Genomic DNA, 20,701 nt, shown 5'->3' on the forward strand with positions numbered 1-20,701 from the left:
TACTTAGCAATGATTTCATTCAGTAAAATGCTTTTGTAATTTCATCAGAGTATTCCAACATTGAGTCAGAAAAAACTAAAAGGCCTTCATAGGCGTACGGGAGCTATTATTCTGAAGGGCAGTAAATATTTTCCTCAACTCACAAAGAAAGTTCAGCGATTTTTCGCCCAACTAACGTTAAAAAATTTGCCCAATATTTTAATCTTTAAACTTTCTTTGAGGAGCAGCTGCCCCCCCGTCCCGTACGCTTCTGCATGTGCATGCATACGCTTATATTTTGAAGTAAAATGCTTTTGGATGCGGAGATGTGCTCAAGACAACATCTGTTCATTCTGTTGATTACAGTAGCTAGACGTTTCATATTGCCATAATGAGTGTTAAGCTTGTACTGAATGCCAGAAAATGTGAAGAAAATTTGTGTCTAAATCATGCTATCGAAATAGCATGTTAAGTTTACTGCTAACAGATGATTGAGGCAAACACATGCAGTTTTCGATGATGACCAAATTATCATTGCAAATTTTTGGCATGCATTAAATGTGGTCGGTCCGTTGATAGAGAAAAGAAAGGAGAAAAGTTAAACGTAAAAGTAGATAAACTTTGTTGAAATGCTCTGCACGAGAGAAATCCTCGTGTGGCGCTCTCATCGGACATTTTTAAATGCGTAGACGAAAGATTAACTATATATGGATGTGATGAGTTAAAAATAAAAAGACAAATGAAAATAGATGAATGCAAACAGTTTTAATGTTTAAAAATATATCTGTTTTGATTGAATTTAGTCGTACATGGAATCTTTATTGGAAATGAATATTTCTCGTTAATATTGAAATAAAGATCACACATACAAGCGCAAAATAATATGGATGGCATTATCAGGACGAGATTAGAAATTGAGAAAATCAGGCCAATTTCAATAACTTAATCTGTTAGTTTTGCATATATATGAACTGACTACAATATAAGCGGCAACTTTATAAATGAAACAGTTTTTAGATCGAGGATTGGAGACAAAGCATCATACCTGTTCACCTGTCAAAACATGCAAAGTAAACAATTAATTTCACTAAAAAGAAAGGAAATGAATCTATATAACAATACAAGCCAAAGCCACTATCTATTTTGTGCCAAAGCGTTCTGCCAAGAGTATACACCAACGACGATGAACGCAGAAATTCTTCAATTAAAACATTAATATATCCAAACATTTTCATTTTGGTCAGCACACGTTACAACGAAAGAGCCATCAATAAGGTATGTTGATTGCACCAATAAACTAAACTATTTTTCTGTGTTTGTTGCTTGCTCACATAACAAAAGACGGGCAGCCAAATATGCCAATTAATGTAATCCATTATTACAGGAATATTTAGTTTAGAAAAGTAATTTGAAAGCTATTGTTTTTTATCAGTTTTGTACCTTGAACATGAAATACAGAAATAAAACAACAATACAGTCGAGAAGTTTAAGAAACAATGAAACGAATAAAAGAACGTTAAATGATTTGAACAATATCATCTTTTGAACATCAGATTTTGTTGATTGCTTTCTATTCACAAAATAATGGTTTTGAGCTTCAAGAATTCAACGCTCTACATATCAAAATGCTCTTCGAATATAATATATTCAAACTTATTTATATTTAAATCAGCAAAGAAGTCATGTGCACTTAACGAATTTCAAAAGAAATCACAATGTATAATATAAAATGTTTCTACAATTTCTTTTAAAAACAATAACAATTCAAACGGAGTAATTTTCTTGATGCATTTTATTGTCAATGTCGAGTGTAATTGATTGGAACCCATGCCGTTACAAAAAGGAAAATCTTTCCGCTTTGTAATTAACTAAAACAAGTCATTATGTGACTGTTATTGTTTCATTCTTGTTCGGTGGTTTACAAATTGTTTTAAAAATTCGTACATCACAATTGCAAAATTTTACGATCATAGAATGTAAAACTCAAACAAAAGTAGAAAAAATATCATTTTGACATTAATAGTTGATACTAATATAGTAATATATGCTTACACAGATAAATACAAGTGAAAGCACAAGCTCTTATGATGCATATTTAGCTGATATAATATTTATTGGCTTTCAATAAAAAACAATAACACGAAGCCATGAAAACAGGTCGTTAGAAGGATAAAACAATGAGAACTAGACAAGTTATATCTCGAGGCTTAATGAAACCAAAAGCTAAAACAAAATTACCAAAATAACTATTGAGCAATATAAACATGATCCAATACTTAACTCGTGCGTAGATGATAATTATGAATACTCTTGAATAATTAATTACGCATCACGCGCATAATGAACTGAGATAATTGTTTTTGTCTTAATCACGGGTTAAACGAAGCGGCATAATGGAACAAATATTTGCCGACACCCCCTACGTATTTGAAGCTTATTTTTACTTGCAATGCATGTGTACTTTGAAACCAAAGTTGTATGTACGACTAAAATGAAGTTTTGTTGGCATAGCGCGTAATCTTTTTTCTCGAAATTTTAATCAATTTCAATGACGTAAAGTATAGTGAGAATTTTGACATCTACCACATTTGCATGCATCTATGGCAATACAGCATTCTGCTTGTTTGTAGCACTTTTACACGTTCAAAATTTATGTGATGAATCATGGGAATTCATAGCTTTTCATGTACAAATATGTAGACTAAACTACTGATAATCCGGCATTTCCATGACAGAAAATGTTTGCAAGTAAAAGTAAATTGCACAAGCATCGACAATTTTAAAAGTTTAGATCGCTCACATTAATAAAAAATGCATCAATAACACAGTCATACAGTATTTGCCATTTAAGTATGTAATGTCTAAAATCCTATGAATAACCGTGGCATTGTTTCTCAATTTACTGAGGCGCTTGCTTTTAATTGAAACCAAATTAACTTTTGGAAAACAGCTGTAAACAAGTGGAAGTTTCATTTGTAAATGCCATCACTAACCAAAAAAAAATGACGAATACATATGATGGCTAAATCTTACGCAATTTTAAAAACCATATAATAATAGCCGATTCATGGACGATATTTTTAAAAGATGGTCAAATATTGTATGTATTCATCCTGATAGTTTAGATATTGTTGATAAGCAGTTTATCTTTGGTAAAACATAGCTCTTGCGTTTTCTCATAAGATAGAGAAACGTCAACAGTCCACGTTTGAAAGCAACAAGACGTGACTATATTTTTGCTGATTTTCAATGCATTATCTTTGGTAAAACATAGCTGTTGCGTTTTCTCATAAGATAGATAAACGTCAACAGTCCACCTTTGAAAGTCACGAGACGTGACTATATTTTTGCTAATTTTCAATGCATGAGTCACCAGTTGTCCTAGACTATAGATGTTTACATCACAAAAACAAATTATAAGATCCACGACTCTAAACTGAAAGAGCGTTCTTACATATATTGGCGTCATTTGGTATTGTCAGTTTGTCCGCCAGTCTGACGCATGCGCACTCATCAGAAAATATCGCGCAAATCATGGTGATATAAGTGTAAAAGCCAGAATAAAATTTGTAATATCAATATTCAATATAGATTGTAGAGCACATTTATTTAAGAAACTGATTTTCGCTAATTTAACGCAACAACAAACAAGCTGTCTCTTAGTTTCAGTGAACTCACTGATAGATAAAGACTTTTGTAAAACAAAGCATACTTTGTGATTCAATACGATATTTATAGATAAAAGCAAGTTGTCAATATCAAATAGTGTCATTTTCAATCGTTTCTCGCAAGAACAAAGGAATAATTATAGTATAAACATCATCCCGAAATCACGTTTTTCATAGTCATCAATATTGTTTGAATGCAGTAGGATGACTTTGAAAAGGTTAAGTTTGGACATATTTATCTTTTAAACAGAACATACTTTCTACTAATGCGAGAAGATTTGAATCATACTGATGCAAACATGGTAATACAGGTAAGCAACATGATGTACTCAATGTATAATTGCATTGTCATTTAATGGAGTACGATCTATGTGAAATTGTCGACTTTCAACGATTTTCTGTAAAATTGATTTAAACATTTTAAACCTTTTCCCCGAATAACAATAAGGGTTTTTGATTTTGTCAGCGTAAATAGCTCAAGAAACCATCAAGATACACACTTTTTAAGCAAACATTGACAAGAGACGGTGTAAACAGTGTAGTTGCAGAGTTGCTTGCATTTATTGATTCGTACGTAATTGCCAGATGACATGAATAGTTTGATAAAATTTTATCTCTCGTTACATTTACCAAAAAAACGAGCAAATTGAAAGGTGGTTTTGCTAGTTTAGTTTCAGCTGCAGCGCTTATAAACACACATTTTGATTACGCAAAGAAAATAATTTTCTAATAACAAAGATGTTAGAAAGCTATTATCTCTGTTTTGATTAGGATATTTATTATTCAGTTAAAAAAAACATAAGATGTTCATGTATATGAGTTGTTTAAGTGTTTGACGTAAAACTTACATTTTATTTGGGATGTTTTAGAGGATCTTGCTGTCATTACTGTTGAGCTCAAAAATATCATATTGCAACATTCCTAGATGAGCACACACACACCCAATTGAATATCTTTAGTAATCCATAGCAGGAATTACTGCTTCATGTGCATGCTTTGTTGAACGTCTATGAAAATAACTCGTACTACAAAATGTTACGAAACCACAAATACACGAACTGAAAAAATTTATATAGCCAGCATATTGTCAAGTAAAGAGCATTAGTCTAAAATCTACACGTCTAATTTCTCACTTTGTAAAATGAATTTTTTAAAAGCAAAACATAGACATCTTGTAAGTTGTAAACACTCAAAGTTTTAAGCTTTTACTGAAGCAAATAAGTTCTTGTTGTAATATCCATCTCGGAATAATTTACTAAATCGTTTCTATTCTAGTGAGTAAACAAAGTATAAGCGATTTCATGGCCTAATAACTTCTAAAAACATGCATTTGTCTGCAACCATGATCAACATGATAAGGTCTATGTTGCCATTTTCTTATTTAGTAAAGATTAAGAGCCTAGCCAAATAATGTATAGATAGACAAGGATTATTTAATTTATGGAGATTATCAAAGAACAGACCACCATGTCATCACTTGAAATTGACAGCATAGCAATATTGCATGACCCAAGATGAGAACAAAACAGGTGGAACACAAAGAGCGATTCGAACAGTTCTAAATTATTCTTTAAATAAAATATGTTGCAATATTTTCAACATGCAATACTCCAACAAATATATAAAATGATGGAAATTGTGGGGGGAATTTTCAAGAGAGTTTAATATGCACTAAAAAGAAGAGTCAAATTGTATAATGCATTATCAAACGATGCATTCGTAGTGTGTGCATTCATTAATTATTGATTAATATTCAATACCCATTTGTACAAAACCAGTTTCTTTCATATGAATGATGAGTAATTTTGCACAAAATGTCTACAAAATTATATATTCAATCCTCTTTACCATTCGCAATGTCAAAATGACAGAAAAAACAATTAAGTGATAATTTGTCCATTACCTCAAGAAGCAAATTTTAAGACTTATAGCTGTTTACGATTAAATGAAAAAGTTTGAATTTTTTGGTTTTAGCTATATCAAAAACACTATTATTATGAATTCCGTGAAGCAGACCATGGACTTTCGGCACTCTTCTAGTTCTAGCTCTTTATGTTAGAATGATGCAATTATATTATTACTACTCAGTCCAACATCCCTTTGAGATTTCTCACCGCCACCAGGGTCGGCAAACATCAGAGAAATTGACCAACAGCGGCTAACTGTTAAAACATACACGGCTTTTTATGCATGACTTTCATTCTTAAAACTTGTCATTCTTCATACTGCTTGTAAAAATGCAATCACTGGGAAATTTCAACACTGTGTAATAAATTTTAAATGTAGATCATTCATTGCCATGCTTCGTTAAGATGACGAGTTATTTCCCGGTAATTAGAAAGTACATTACACCAGTTAACGTAAACGGGGTTAGCACAGCTGAGCACAGTGTAATGCATAACAAAAATACATCAAAATTTGGACAAGAAAATATACAATTGTCAACGCTATTATCTTTATAAAGCTTACACTGAGAGCAACGCAAAACCCTCGTTTTGTAAATTAAAGTATCTTAAACTATCTTGAAACGCATTTTGTTTTTTTTATTGTGAAAATAAGACAAAAATTGCATTTGCGTCAAATTTAAATTGCCAAAGTTAAGCTAAAAATTTGTGGAATATTACATAATTAACCAGCTGCATTTCTGCTAGTCCGTTTTTCGTATGCTATGTAAACGATTTATATTTCTTGAGTAAACGACATTATACACAGCATGATACACTGTGGAAACCGTCCAGTGCCAGAATTTGAGTTATGTTTTTAATATTTATGAGCCGTTGCCACTTATATGCCAAGACACGACGAAACAGGTCAATTTACATGTAACGTGCTATATAAATCTAGCATCCTCTTAGAAGTTCAACATTTTTACGATCGAAGAGAAAAATGAAGATGGCTATAACAGGTGAATATTGTAACATAGATTTTTAACTTAATTTACAATTGAGATAAGGTGCAAAAGACTGACATCATTTGAATTCGAACATTTCATGTCACAAACAAAGGATTTTCTTTCCTCAAAAATGTATCAGTGCAATATACGAACATAACTCGACGTAAAGGTAATCAAATTAACTCTAAACAATATAGAAATCATACGCCTATGAACGGATACATTAGATCGTAATAAAACAAAACTCACAACCTTGTAACTTATTAGTGGGGTAAATTATCTTTAATTCAAATAAATCTTTAAGATGCAAAAGCATCTAGATTCATGTGGAATGCTCTCGAATCGTATGTATAAAATGATGTTTGTTCTTGCATGAAGATATACCACCAACGATTATATGATATTGTCGGGAATTGAGGATGAAGTATATAATGAGAGAATGCAGGTTTTAATCATAAAATATAGTTAAAACCTGATAATCTCCGCATGATGTTATGAAAAAAATCAAAGAAAAAATTTGCAGGAAACACATTAAATATGTTTTAAACTATGCATTGTAAACATACATTTGTACTTTAAACTCTCTTTTCACATATTCACATATATGAATAAATTAACAATACACATCATGCCACGTGTGGCAACCTGTTGCTTTATCTATAAAACCGAAGAAAAGTGACTATTGCTATCCGCTGACAAATGTATAGCTCTTGTGACTAAGTGTAAACATTGATCAAAAAACACGCGAACATCACACATAGCCACTAGGAGACTGGCGAATAAAAACCATAATTTGTTTAGGGCGGTATTAATGTAAATAACGTTTTATAATTATTTTTTCGAAAGAGTAGACTCATTCATTCTTTAATAAATATGTTAAATACACTGTGCCAGTGATCTGCAGCAACTATATATGCTGTATGCGACAAAATTTATAAACAGTTTCTTCCGTTTCGTAATTCTCAAACAGATAGCAGGTCAACAGTTAAATCCAGTATTCAATCCATTTAATCTTCATTGCAAACATTTTCACACGGAAAGAGAAGATCATATTTTTATGACAGATAAACATCTACCTACATTATCATTGAAATTTTGTAGAATTTAAGTAAATTTAAATAAGTTTAAGTAAATGTAAATTCGCTGAGATCAGTGAACGTGAAAATACTCTGATAATTTTACATAAAAAGCTATCATGTCAACTATATTTTTATTGTATCAACAGCAGTTTTCAGCACGGTCACAGTAGGAAGAGTGACAACCTTATATAATCCTTTATTTCATTTCGGTTAAAAGCATTGCTATAAAACTGTCATCGCAGAATAAAAAATATACACCATATCAATCACAGGAGATAAGGTTTCAATTTTTATTTTTATTTTTAATAACATTTACTCAATGTTTACGTCATACTTAATTCGACAAACTTTAAATTCATTCACTTGTTAAACTTAAATGAAAAGTAAAATCAACTCAAATGATTGTTAAAAGTCAACTTCTTTTCTCCATGTTAGCAAAAAATTGCCCCCTTCCTTCCTCCACTTTACAAACATGTATTTAATAAGCTAGTTCAGTGGAATCGTCAAAAGGCAAAAAAACCCTGAACTCAGGGCAAGTCATCTAATTTTTGAAATAAATTTATCAATCATTATTTTACAACATACATTGAAAAAAGTATCAGAACACTTCTTGATAACATCCGCTAATCTTTACGACAAACGTGTTTTATAAAAAAGTTGTCAATTCACACAAACTATGTTTTGCTCTCAGTACACATTATATGCTGGTAATAGCATAGGCGTACGGGGGGGGTGGGCTGGGGGGGCTGCAGCCCCCCCAATTTCTCGAGAATTTGTGTATTCGGGCAAGCATTTACATGATATTCTGGCAAGATACTTACTACAGTTTTTAAATTTTCAATATTAATCTACATCATTTCTAGATCATAAACTGCTTCGGTTCTTGAGCGTGAACGGTCTTTTAATGGATGGTTTTTAAATTGTTTAAATTACTTAAATTTCAGGAGGTAAAATAAAAATCGCGTAAAGTGATTGGGTGCAAAATTTTTCTTGAGACATAATAGGAGAATTTTACATCCGCCCCATTATAATATAAACAAATTACGTCACGAGAAATCGGTCTATTTACTAGCGATATTGCGACGAATATATTCGGTGTTTACAACTTTTAAACGAACACGAACGCCGATATTTTCAATCAGAGCAAAGCTTTTGGTATTAAATTTATCCACATAACGTTCTCCATTTATAAAAAAGGGCTGAGGTCAGTAAAAGTCTTGAAATGTCTTGAAATTGCGAAAAATCGTCTCCCACACGCTATCCGTTATACATTAATATATAGATTAACAATCGCTGCGATCCCCAAAAGTGATTTTTAATTTTGCATGAAAATTAGGCTTCGTATGGAGAGGCACTGTCCATTCCATTGATTAGATTAGTGCCATTCACTCTATGATTGTTGTTCAAGGAAACTATTATCCACAAGGGAAAACATTTAGTAGCCAAGCTCTAATAAAGCGTACATATGGCGTCTCGTAAACGACCGTATCGACATCGCGTTTGGTGCGAGGAATGCAGCAAGGAAATTGACAGTGATTATAAGGAGGTCCACTTTCGACGAGTTCACAATAATGAAAAGTTAAGTGTCATCGAGTGATGGATTCATCGGATTTATCGCAGTCAAAGATCAGTGGTTTCTTTGTAAAAAGTAACATGACAACCAAGGATGATAACCTAACCTTACAGGAAACAGAATCGAGTGCTAGTAAAGATTTAGCAGCCACTGGGTCTTTTGAGGAAAATCTACCTGAGATTAATTTGAAGGAGCCCATAAGCGAAGACCAAACGGAACCAATGAGAACGTTTATTGATGTTGATGAATTAAATCCACTGACGCAGTTCAGAGAAAATAAAGAATTGAATACGGTCACGGATAATGAAAATCTTACTTCCAGTGACGCACTGTTCATCGAAGAATTTAACTTAAATCAAAATATACAACGCGTTGCAACACCAGAATCAACGACGACGTCTAACACTCTAGACACAACAGCAATACAAGATTTAGATTCAACAGCATCTGTTCTAAATGAACAGACTAGAAAGGTTTCCTTAACAGTATGAATGAAGAAGAGATTTCCACCTTGCACGCCCCAAAACAGCCTATATTAGGTGAATATCCTGCACGAAAATTCGGCAGTGAAACATTTGTGCGACGATTTCAGCCTGAATGGTACAAGAAATATCCATGGATTAGTTACGAAGTGGATAAAGATGCATGCGTTTGTTTTGCCTGTAAAGAATTTGGGAAGAATACTTCATTTGTGCTTACAAATTGGAAGAAGTCGTCAAAGCTGGCAAAACATGGCAAGAGTGAGAACCACGTCAGATCCATGACAAGATGGCTCCAGTTTAAAGCAATGGAAAGAAAGAAAACCTCCGTACTACAACAGCTGAATAGTGCACACCAGGACCAGGTTGCTATTAACAGACAATACTTAAAAGTAATCATACAATCTTTGATGTACACTGCACAACAAAATGTTGCAATTAGAGGTCATGAAGAGATTCGGGGTGATATATGGGAGATATCTGATATAAATAGAGGAAACTTTCTCGAGTTACTTTGCATAAGATGCAACGATTTGCCTTGGCTGAAATCTAAACTTCAAAGCCAGCTGCAGACACATGCTCAGTGGACATCCCTGCTATTCAAAATGAACTACTGGAAATAGTAGCAAGTGTCATGCTTGAGAGGATAGCAGAAGAAGCAAGAAGTAGCGACTACTACGGAATAGTTGTCGATGAAACGGCAGACATCAGTCGAACAGAGCAATTATCTCTTTTCCTCAGATATGTTTTCAATGGCGAAACCAAAGAGACATTCACTGGTTTCTATTCAACCAAATCTACGGAAGGAGAAGTATTGTATGAGCTGTTAAAGACAGCCATTGGCAGGCTAGAGTTGACATTGGAAAACATTGTCGCAGAATGCTTTGATGGCGCTGCAAATATGAGTGGCCCTCGCAAAGGACTTGCTGCACGCATGAAGGAGTGCTCACCTCTTAGCATCTATGTTCACTGCCATGGGCATCGGCTTAACTTGGCGCTACAAGATACGATGACTACAATTGAGCCACTTCAGAAAGCTTTAGGTGTGATCCAGAGTCTCCATAATTTCTTGGAAGGAAGTCCCAAACGCCACTCCATCTTCAATGACATCAAGGTCGAAGATGAGGACGAAGATATTACACTGACTATTAAATCGCAGAGTGCTACTAGATGGTCTTGTCGTTGGGCAGCTGTAAAGCAGTAGTAAACCAATTACCTAAGATCATCGAGGTTCTCCTTACACTCTCAAAAGATCGCGATCCGAAGACCTACAATGACAGCAATTCGCTACTTAACTCGATTTGCGACTTTCGGTTCGTTTTTGGTTTGATGGTATTAAAGGTTATTTTATCTAACACCGATGGTTTGAGCAGGTACCTACAAGGAAAGCAAATGGATGTCGCCACAGCAAAGAAGAGTGTTGATGGCGTGATTAAGACATTAATTGGATGTCGTTCCCTCGAAAATTTCGAACTGTTATGGTCACGGGCTGAAATCATAGCACACAAAATTAAGGAGCAAATTGAAGGTACAGAATTCAATTTCAAAGATGCAAAAGTACCAAGATTCCAACAGCCGTCACGGCGGCTCCAAGCTCTCGTCGGTGAAATGGCTGAAGTAAATGCAGAAGTGGAAAATCGAACAGAAAAGATTACTATCGTATCACATGCTACTACCTAAGCATTGACAAGATTGTGGCGGAGATGAAATCAAGATTTGAAGGTAGTGATCAAGAGGTCCTATTGGCACTTGCAGATATTGTGTTCAACAGGTCTCCAACCACGGCGAATGTTGAGTTGGTATCACACTTCTATGGTATCGACAGTGAGCTTCTTAGTAGCGAGAAAAATGTCTTTGAGAATATTGACGTTGATTTCCCTTGTGCTGAGAGAGAAAACGCTGCCAAAATTGTTAAGAGAATGTTCGAAAATGGTGTTCATGAAGTCCTGCCTGTGGCTTACAAAGTATTTTCGATTCTGGCCGCGATCCCGGCAACATCCTGCTCAGCAGAAAGATCTTTTAGCGCTCTTCGTCGCTTAAAACCTATCTTCGAAGTACAATTGGTCAAAACGGTTAAACAGCATTGCCCTAATCAATGTGGAAAGAGCCTATGCAAATAGTACTTTAAAGAACGACATGGAAAAGATAATTAACATTTTTGGACAGCGACGTAATCGTAAATCTTATTTCTTTTAGTCTTAGATCGTCGCACATTTAACTAACTAAATTTCTTCTGCGTCTAGTGTTATATATGACAAAATTTCAAATATCAAATAAAATGTAGTTACTTTCGTAGCATCCTCTTAGCAAATTGTAATGATTTTAGCTTATTAATTGAGATGGCCAGAGACAACATAAGAATATCTATGACGTCATACGTCATATGACGTCATATAATTCGGGCAAATTTAGTCCAGCTCCCCCTAAAAATATGTGCCCGTACGCCTATGGGTAATAGTTAACAGAGATTATGCTCCGTAACTCAGTCAGTCATTCTTAGATTATTGCTTAATTACATGAACAAAAAACTTGAAATCATAGATTTATTTAGCAAGAATTTTACTAATGTCCATTAAATAACAACATTTAAAAGACATTACTTAATTAAGTCGTAACAATATGTATAGATTGTATTCATATTGTAACGATTCTCGCATTTCTTTACTTTATAATTTTTAACACAGTTTGAATTTAGTCCAACTGTTACCACCGGACGAAGCAATTTCCGAACAAGGCTGTGTGTGCCCATATTTCTAAATTATGTAAGGCATTTCCTACACCAACAAACTTTAAATCCAAGATAGATTTTTTATCCCGGTGTTTATTTTCACGTTGGAGAGACAACTTAATTATTCTCAAATTAAAAAGCAGACTAAATTAATTTTCACAACATTGTTTGTCGAACAAAATAACAATGCTGCCAAACTTTTATAATGGTTATGCGCTCTGTGGTGATTACATATTGCCTTTTACCTTAAACTCATGCTGTGTATTGCCGAGGCCAAGTGCCTAAGTTCAAATAGCACTAAATTTACTGGGAATGTGAATATAGTGATGAAAGCAAGGAATTTTAAAATAGCCCTTTCATTGGCTATTCGCTTCATTAATACAGTAATTGTCAATCAAACAGTTTTAATCGGAAGCTGTTTGGATAATGAACGCTCTTGTAATAAGACTAGACTTTGTGTGTCCCTATGAAAACGTTGCGTTTTTAGTCGGATAATAAACGAAGAACTAGCGAAGGTTATTTAAACGCGACTTTTACTCTCAAGAGTATCGTCTAGTTGATTGAGTCGATGGCTTTAAATACGCGATGTAAGGACACTTTGGTAAGAAGACGTCACAAAATGTCAATGAGTTTGTGGCGATCAATAACCACATTCGCCATAAATTCATGACAACATTAACAAAACATCTCTCAAGATAATTTTTAACGTTTACTTTTCATCTTTGTTACCACTAGACTGAAATGGATTGTGATGATATGGGTAAAGCATGTACTATTTGCGGTGATGGTTGTCCGGGATTTTCGATGCATTATTGGAGGTAAGCAAGTGTAATATATTCAATTTCAACTTCAGTATAGTAATGAAATAGTATTGCGCGACAGACCTCTCGTTGTGATGGCATTTTCAACACAAAAAATTCACTGAAGTTTCGTATTACGGAGGAGAATAAAATTTATTTACTATTTCATGGCTTCCTGAAATAGTAAACGCTCTGCTTTTTTTGATAGCTTTGCTCTATACGTAAAGAGTAATTTTGCTTTCAAAATATTACCACCAATTGTGCAGAGCACAGTGATGCTTTCAAAACATTGAGGCAACATGGACATGCATAAATGCTTTTAACAGACACAATCACACAAACGCCATTTAAAGATATATTCTTTCGTGATTAAACCTATATATTTGGCAAATAAGAGGTGAAATACAAGCTAGTAACTAAGAGTAATACAATTAATCTATTTACCATTTGTGGAGCTTGAATACTTGATCCGATTTATTTCATATTCGCGTTTTAATTTTCCTAAGTAAAGCATACGTTGTAATAGTAATGCTTCATAATTATAACTAGATCTGTTGACCAGACGCAGCCTTCGTATATATAACAGCATGAAGAGTAGATTCTACGATTTAATAATTTCACAATTTATTAGGTGATAATATAATTATAACACTTCACTCTGTCACATTGCTTCCAAGAGATTTCGCAAGTATTTGCATGAGAAAGATTCAGCGTTTTTCTATTGTCCTGCAATGCCGCACAATCGTAAACTCAGACCTGCAACTAAGGAACTTAAAACGAATACGGCAGCGGTATTTTAAAGTGAAATTTGCGGGCACTATGATTCAAGGGTTGTAAATAGCTTTTAATTTAGCGAAGAAGAAATTGAGTTAATTGATCGTCATGAAAAGATGGTAGAAACATAAGAACATATTATTATTATCCCACTGTCTGATCAAAATGAACGTTCAACCGCGTTAAAACGCAAGAAAATGGCGATGCATGCTATTAGTTATTCTTTTGCTATGCAAGTATATTTCTTACTGCAACAAGTGTTGTTAGATAAATGAAATTTTCATCAGAAATTTAAACGATTTACAAATTGAAATAGAGAACATAGACTCTTTTGAAATTATGTTATTGTGCCTTTTTATAAACGTATCAAGTTGCAAACACGGTACCGAAGAAATTTTGTACTTAAATTATAGTTAAATCGTTATCCCCCCCACACATAGATTGTTGAGTATTTGCTTTAGCAGACGCGTTTGAAACAACCTGCTGCGCCATTATGTATTTGAGTTGAAGTCTTATGAACTCTAACACGGTAGTACAAAGAATTTTATGGTACATAACCTATCTTTGTACTTACAACTAATAGTACAAAGTCATCTCTAAATTATTCTTACATGCAAAGTACAGTATGCAAACGTTAGAATTTTTGACTGCTAAAACTTGAAAAAACCCTGTTTTTTAGCAACAAGGGATTGCATGAAATGGCAGTTTCCCTAAGCTCGTAGATTATTGATTACATTACACAAAAATTTCGGCCAAAAGCAACAATTACTTCAGGGCATTTCAAATCTATTGCGAACTGTAGCTTCCTTCAACGAAATAACGCTTGCTTTTATTTTAACACAGCTAACATCTGGTGTGGGGATTATGTTGACATATTTGTGTTTGCGCACACAGATTTATTTAGTTGTCGTTTGCTGTAAAGACAAAAAATGACATTGGAGATATCGTGACAGATTAATGAAAAGGGAGAGATTATTAAGTGCGGTTTATGTTTTGGTGTTAACCAATACCAAATATTCTTTAACTTTGACTGTCTTTTAAATTATTGAAAACATCTACATACGTGTTGTCTGCTTACAGAAAAAAATTTAGCGATAAGAAATTTGAGATTACAATTTCATATTATCAAATTCAAAAGTTGAAGATGTATAGTTCAAACTCGAGCCACAATGTCAAGAAAGATTGCTGCATTATAGTTAGATTAAACTGGAAAAAAACAAATCTTTCTTTCTTAAAGAAGCTTATTTGATGTAGCATGTAATCAGTTTCCTGCGCCAATCTTTCGATATTTACATACGCGACACTCAACATCTGCGAGACATAACGAAACTTGCTAACAAACTTCAACTAATAATTAGGACAACATGACGAATTTCCTTTTTAAGTTCACCAGTAACTGTGTGAACCTATGCAACGAAGCAATACCGTGACCTTATGAAAATAACACATTATTGGCTTGTCCAAGATTAAGATATACATTTTCAAGCTGTATTAAGATTAATTTTTTTGAGCATTTTATTCAAATAAATATGGAAGCAACATTTTACAATCCTCTGAACAAACCAAAACAATGTAATATTAATATAACATCGCCGACATGGGCATGTTAACACTATAGGATGGAACAAAATTCTTATGGTTTTTATTTGTTAATAGAAAAATTTGCAGTCATTGTAAATGTCCCAAAGAGATGCACAATTTATTTCTTAATGATATGAACCATCTACGAACAAGTCAGTTCATGTTAGAGATCAATCGTAACAGTTTCGTTAGTGATGACGATAGTGGATGTGCTCTTGAAGAATATTGCTGGGTTCCAGTTGGTTTAACTCCAGAACAGGTAATGAAATAAAAGTATCACATTTTTTATATGTAAACTTACAGTTCTGAAATTTTCTAGCATTACCTATGAATTCTGAACGTTATAACAACTACAAGATTCTAGACTTGTTTTGCATTCATAAAAAATTATAAAAACAAAAAAATTAACCCAGCTAAACACCATAGACTTATGAAACATAGACAACAAAACTACAACAATATGATTATTACATATTATTGCTTGTTTATTTGATCAGTTGCCTAGCAACAACAATCTATTGACACTTCTCATCAATAATTTCTGATTTATCTCCAGTCAAGAAAATTCTAACATTGTTATCTCGACATTAATAACATTGCTGGCAGTTAAAGAATCTAAGATCTCAACAAGATAAGAAATCCCATGACTAAAATCCGACTATTTCTGTTTAAATATTACAGGTCTTTGCATACATGAGTGCCTTACCAGAAGATAAAATACCATATGTGAACAGCCCAGGAGAAAAATACCGAAATCGTCAACTAATTTACCAACTACCAGCACATGACAGTGAGTCACAATATTGCAACAAACTCAGTGAATCAGAAAAGCGTGAACTGAAGCTATTCAACTCTCAAAGGAAAAGAGAAGCTTTAGCACGTGGTTTGGTAAAACAGGTCACATCAGAAGGTCTTTTTTGTGAAGAGGTATGTAATATTTTATCCTTAAGCATTTTGTGAAGAAGTATGTAATATTTTATCCTTAAGCATTTTTGAGAAACTATTTTTAAAGCACTGAAAAAAAACATTAAAGTTATAAAAGAAGTTATGTGTAATCTCACAGAAAAAAATTTTAAGAGCATAGGAATTTCTGATGTTTATCATTGGTATCAGGTCTGAACGTTAGAGTGTGTCATAAAAATCATAGAATTCAAGGGACACCATGTCTCTGGCGAACTATTGAACTCAATATAAGTGTGACGGTATTTAAAAAAGAGAAAAATAAAGTTACATGAGACTTACTTCTACATTTAAAGCTCTTTCCAAAGTTTTCATTCGTTAATTAAATTTCCTTGATCGCCATGTTGTTTTTAAGCACGTGTAGTGGAAATGTGTCACGTGTTCCGTGTAGTGGAAATGTGAAATTTTACTTATCAATAAAAAAATCAGATAGCGGTATTTAAATTATTTAAGCAATTTATCATAGACCTGTTTTTTAACTAAATTATTTGATTTTACTGAAATTTTATTAAGTCATGCAAGTTTGCCATAGATATATTAATTCACTAAATTTTCACACCGTCACTGACCTCATTTACTTGACATGCCTGAAGTGAGGAATTGATTGTAAAACGTACTATTTATAAATTACAAAAATGATTAATGTCGAAATGGGCAACAAAGTTATAATTTTATTGTTAGTGTGATGAAGAGGTGTACCATGGTGATATAGCAGTGTTTGCTGGCCGCATGAAAAACGATAAAGCTGTATGGCATCCTGGTTGTTTTTGTTGTAATGATTGCAAGGAATTATTGGTAGATCTGGTTTATTTCTACAAAGACGAAATGGTTTATTGTGGGCGTCACCATGCTGAGAAATATCGACCGCGTTGCAGTGCTTGTGATGAGGTAGGGCCTTCTTCATGTAATACGCTTGTTCTTATACAGTATGTGTGGAAAGATAAAATCCTGGTCATTTCAGAGATTATGTATAATCTAGAAGCTAGAGCGTCGACCTTACTTTTTCTTTTGCTAGTTAGTAGGAAAAATGTGAAAACACCTAACTTAAAGTTGACGCTACTTCACTTTGTGCAAACGAAAAGGAGCGATGTTGCTTTATCTAAATCAACAAATACACGTTATGGTTGTGAAACAAATTCTTGAAATATTTGAACAAAACATGCAAATAATACCTTGTTTAAGACGCACTAAATCTGCCGTATTTAATTGTCTCAACTATAAAAAGTATTTATTTAACTTTAATCAAGTGAAGATAAGAAATAGAAATCCTTATTTTGAAAATAAAACATCTGTTTTCAGCAGTGTAGAATTTCACTTGATATTTCTTTAAAAAATGCTTAACTTATACACACATGGAAGTTCATATGGAACTTCGATGCTCTAGTCCATTTATAAAGATTTCTGATTTCAGACTACAAATAATAATACAGTCAAACACTCAGGAAGTTGCTGCATTTTCCAATTTGTTTATTTTTCAGCTTATCTTCGCCAGGGAGTTTACTGAGGCTGAAGGTCGTAGCTGGCACAAGAAGCATTTTTTGTTTTGAATGTGAAAAGGTTTTGGGAGGACAGAAGTACATAATGAAACAAGATCGACCATATTGTTGTTCTTGTTACGAGCAACGTTTTGCTCAATATTGTCATACATGTGGAGACATTATTGGTGTTGATGATGACCAGCTTAGTAAAGGTGACTTACATTGGCATGCTAATGACAGATGTTTCAGTTGTTTTACTTGCGGTATATCATTGGTGGGCAGTCCATTTATGCCGAAGGATGACGAAATCTACTGTTCAGCCTTATGTAGTCGTGCATCACCTCATGTCCACATGAATCCCGAGGTACCGCGATCCTTACAACAAAAATTGTTTAAAGATGACCTTGCTCGTCAACGAGAAATTACTGGATTTTCATCTCAGTTAAGGAAGATAAAAGAAACAACTTTTGATGAACATAACAACGTACGCAGTGATGTAAAATTTATTGAAACAAGTTGTAAACATTCAACAAAACAGTCAGCTGCCTTTCAAAAGAAAACACGTGATGATGACGTAATACAGGCCATTCCTGTCGAGGATGGCGACAGTAAGGATAGTAATTATGGAACAGAAACATCTTCAGTTCTTGAAGAAGATATAGCAAGAAGCAAGTTACTTTCATCTAGCTATCACGTGAATAAAACCTCGCGACGTACACGTGATCATGGTTATGATACTGACTTTGCAGGAACCGCTTGCGTATCACGTAAATCAAGTGAACGAAGTACAGATCGTGGTTATGAAACAGACAGTGCTTTACGTGAACGTAAACGTCTCTATGAAGTAAAACAAAGTCGATCTAGACATTCTTCACGAAGTGGTTATATGAGTGATGGTGGACAACATCGACTTTATAGGAATGTCAATGAAAGAGGATATGATACGGATGGAACAGAGAAAAGATATAGATCACGTTATCATCATGACTGTCGTGGTTACGAAACTGACACGGGAAAAATATCGTACAACAAAAATATTGATCGAGGTTATGACACAGATGGATGTACTAGCAAATCACATCGTCAAAGTCGCTCAAGGAAAAATAATAATAATACACAAACTGTTATTTATTATGACTTGATCGGTGGTGGACCAATGAATGAAGAGTTTGATCGTAATGCTCCATTACAAATGGTCTATACAAAAAATCTCGGGAAAACAAACGGACGCCATCTAGGTTCAATGTCATCACGTATGTATAGTAGTGTGCGCGAGACAAGTCAAAAATCCAAGGCAAAAGATTATGATTCCAACGATAGTCATCATAAAAACTCATATTCAATGGAGAGGCTGGATTACAGCGTAGGATCACGTGTGCCTGATCGTGGACCAATGAGACGTACGAGTAGAAACATTAACTCTGAATCAACGACAAGGGAAAGAAAGATCTCCAGCAGTAAAAAACCGCTTCCGTGGGAAGATCCTTTTCGAACCCAGTTCGTTACCCAAATCTGGCTGAGGCGAACATGAGAAGAATCCGTTATGTGGACGATGTTGGCTATTCCCCCGAGCAACGGTTATTTAATCCCTCTAATAACAAGACTGTGAACGTTAACAAAACAGAGAAAAAGAGTAAATCGAAGAAAGAATGTCGCGTACAATAAAAAATCTAACCCTGTGTAAATATTGTATGATTAGTTATAAACGTATGACTTTGTTTACATAATAATAATCATTGTGTTTAGTTTGGTAATGATAGAAACAATTCTACATAAGAAAAAAAACTTTTTACAGTATAGCAACTACCAATTTTATGATATATTTTTGCTACCGTGGAAATCCCGTTAGCAGTAAGTATTCATTTTATTTATATTTATGATGTTGACAAGATTTACCTTATAAGGTTTTAGAGCTAGACAATGGATAGTGTATCGTAACTGGATTAATTTGACTTGTTTCAGCATAACTCTAGATGGTAAAAAAGGCTATTTTGTCCTTATCGGCTACAATAACATATAACATGGTATGAAATGAAATAAAAAACACATGCTACAAATAAATGTATTTTTGACCTCCCGGATTCCTCCCCAAGGCAATTTGTAAGAATTCTTTTGATGTTATTATGAAGGTTAAATACCTCGTGTCAGTTTTATAACACTTTATCACATGTTTTATTGGTTTTAAATGATTTGTCAAAAGTTAAATCCTATTAATTGATGAATGATTCTTAGTTCTTAAACTCAATCAAACGACATGTCTAAGCGGGTACCAAATGTGTTAAAATTTTAAATCACACAAAAAGAAGGTGATTTATATAACTATGCATGCATATAATTGTATATCCTGTAGAAAAACATACATATATGTAATAGTTAATAGCATGTAAATGATTTATAAGTTACGAAGTTTATGTATTACAGTTAATAAATATTAAAATTAAAAAAATAAAAAAGGTTTCTTGAATCACATAGACCACACAAGATTCATAATAATATGCCTATAGATTTATTTTAAGACCAAGTTTTTCATTGCGTCAATAAAGCAATGGTTGATAAACCAAACCATGCATGATCCGTCCAACTTGTGGTGAATTATTGCGTGGCGAATCATTTTTTGAAATATGCTGTCCAACCTACAGATATTATGCCGACACAGATCACGATTATTTCTTCGATAAATTGTATTTGATATTTTTCAAGGATATTTAA

General features: G+C 33.7%; 1 protein-coding gene across 1 annotated transcript; it reads left to right on the forward strand.

Moving 5' to 3' along the window:
- The first annotated feature begins 1,121 nt into the window (after window positions 1-1,121).
- LOC124445500 (prickle-like protein 2) lies at window positions 1,122-20,445 on the forward strand. The gene is given in 8 exon segments (XM_046996226.1): window positions 1,122-1,254; window positions 3,898-3,958; window positions 13,135-13,217; window positions 15,630-15,813; window positions 16,236-16,481; window positions 17,196-17,402; window positions 17,993-18,051; window positions 18,053-20,445. Coding segments are annotated over 7 exon segments (2,295 nt in total). The 5' UTR covers window positions 1,122-1,254; window positions 3,898-3,913; the 3' UTR covers window positions 19,524-20,445.
- The last annotated feature ends 256 nt before the right edge of the window (window positions 20,446-20,701 follow it).

The sequence above is a fragment of the Xenia sp. Carnegie-2017 genome, unplaced genomic scaffold (genome assembly GCF_021976095.1).
Source record: "Xenia sp. Carnegie-2017 unplaced genomic scaffold, XeniaSp_v1 HiC_scaffold_22, whole genome shotgun sequence".
Taxonomy (NCBI): domain Eukaryota; kingdom Metazoa; phylum Cnidaria; class Anthozoa; order Malacalcyonacea; family Xeniidae; genus Xenia; species Xenia sp. Carnegie-2017.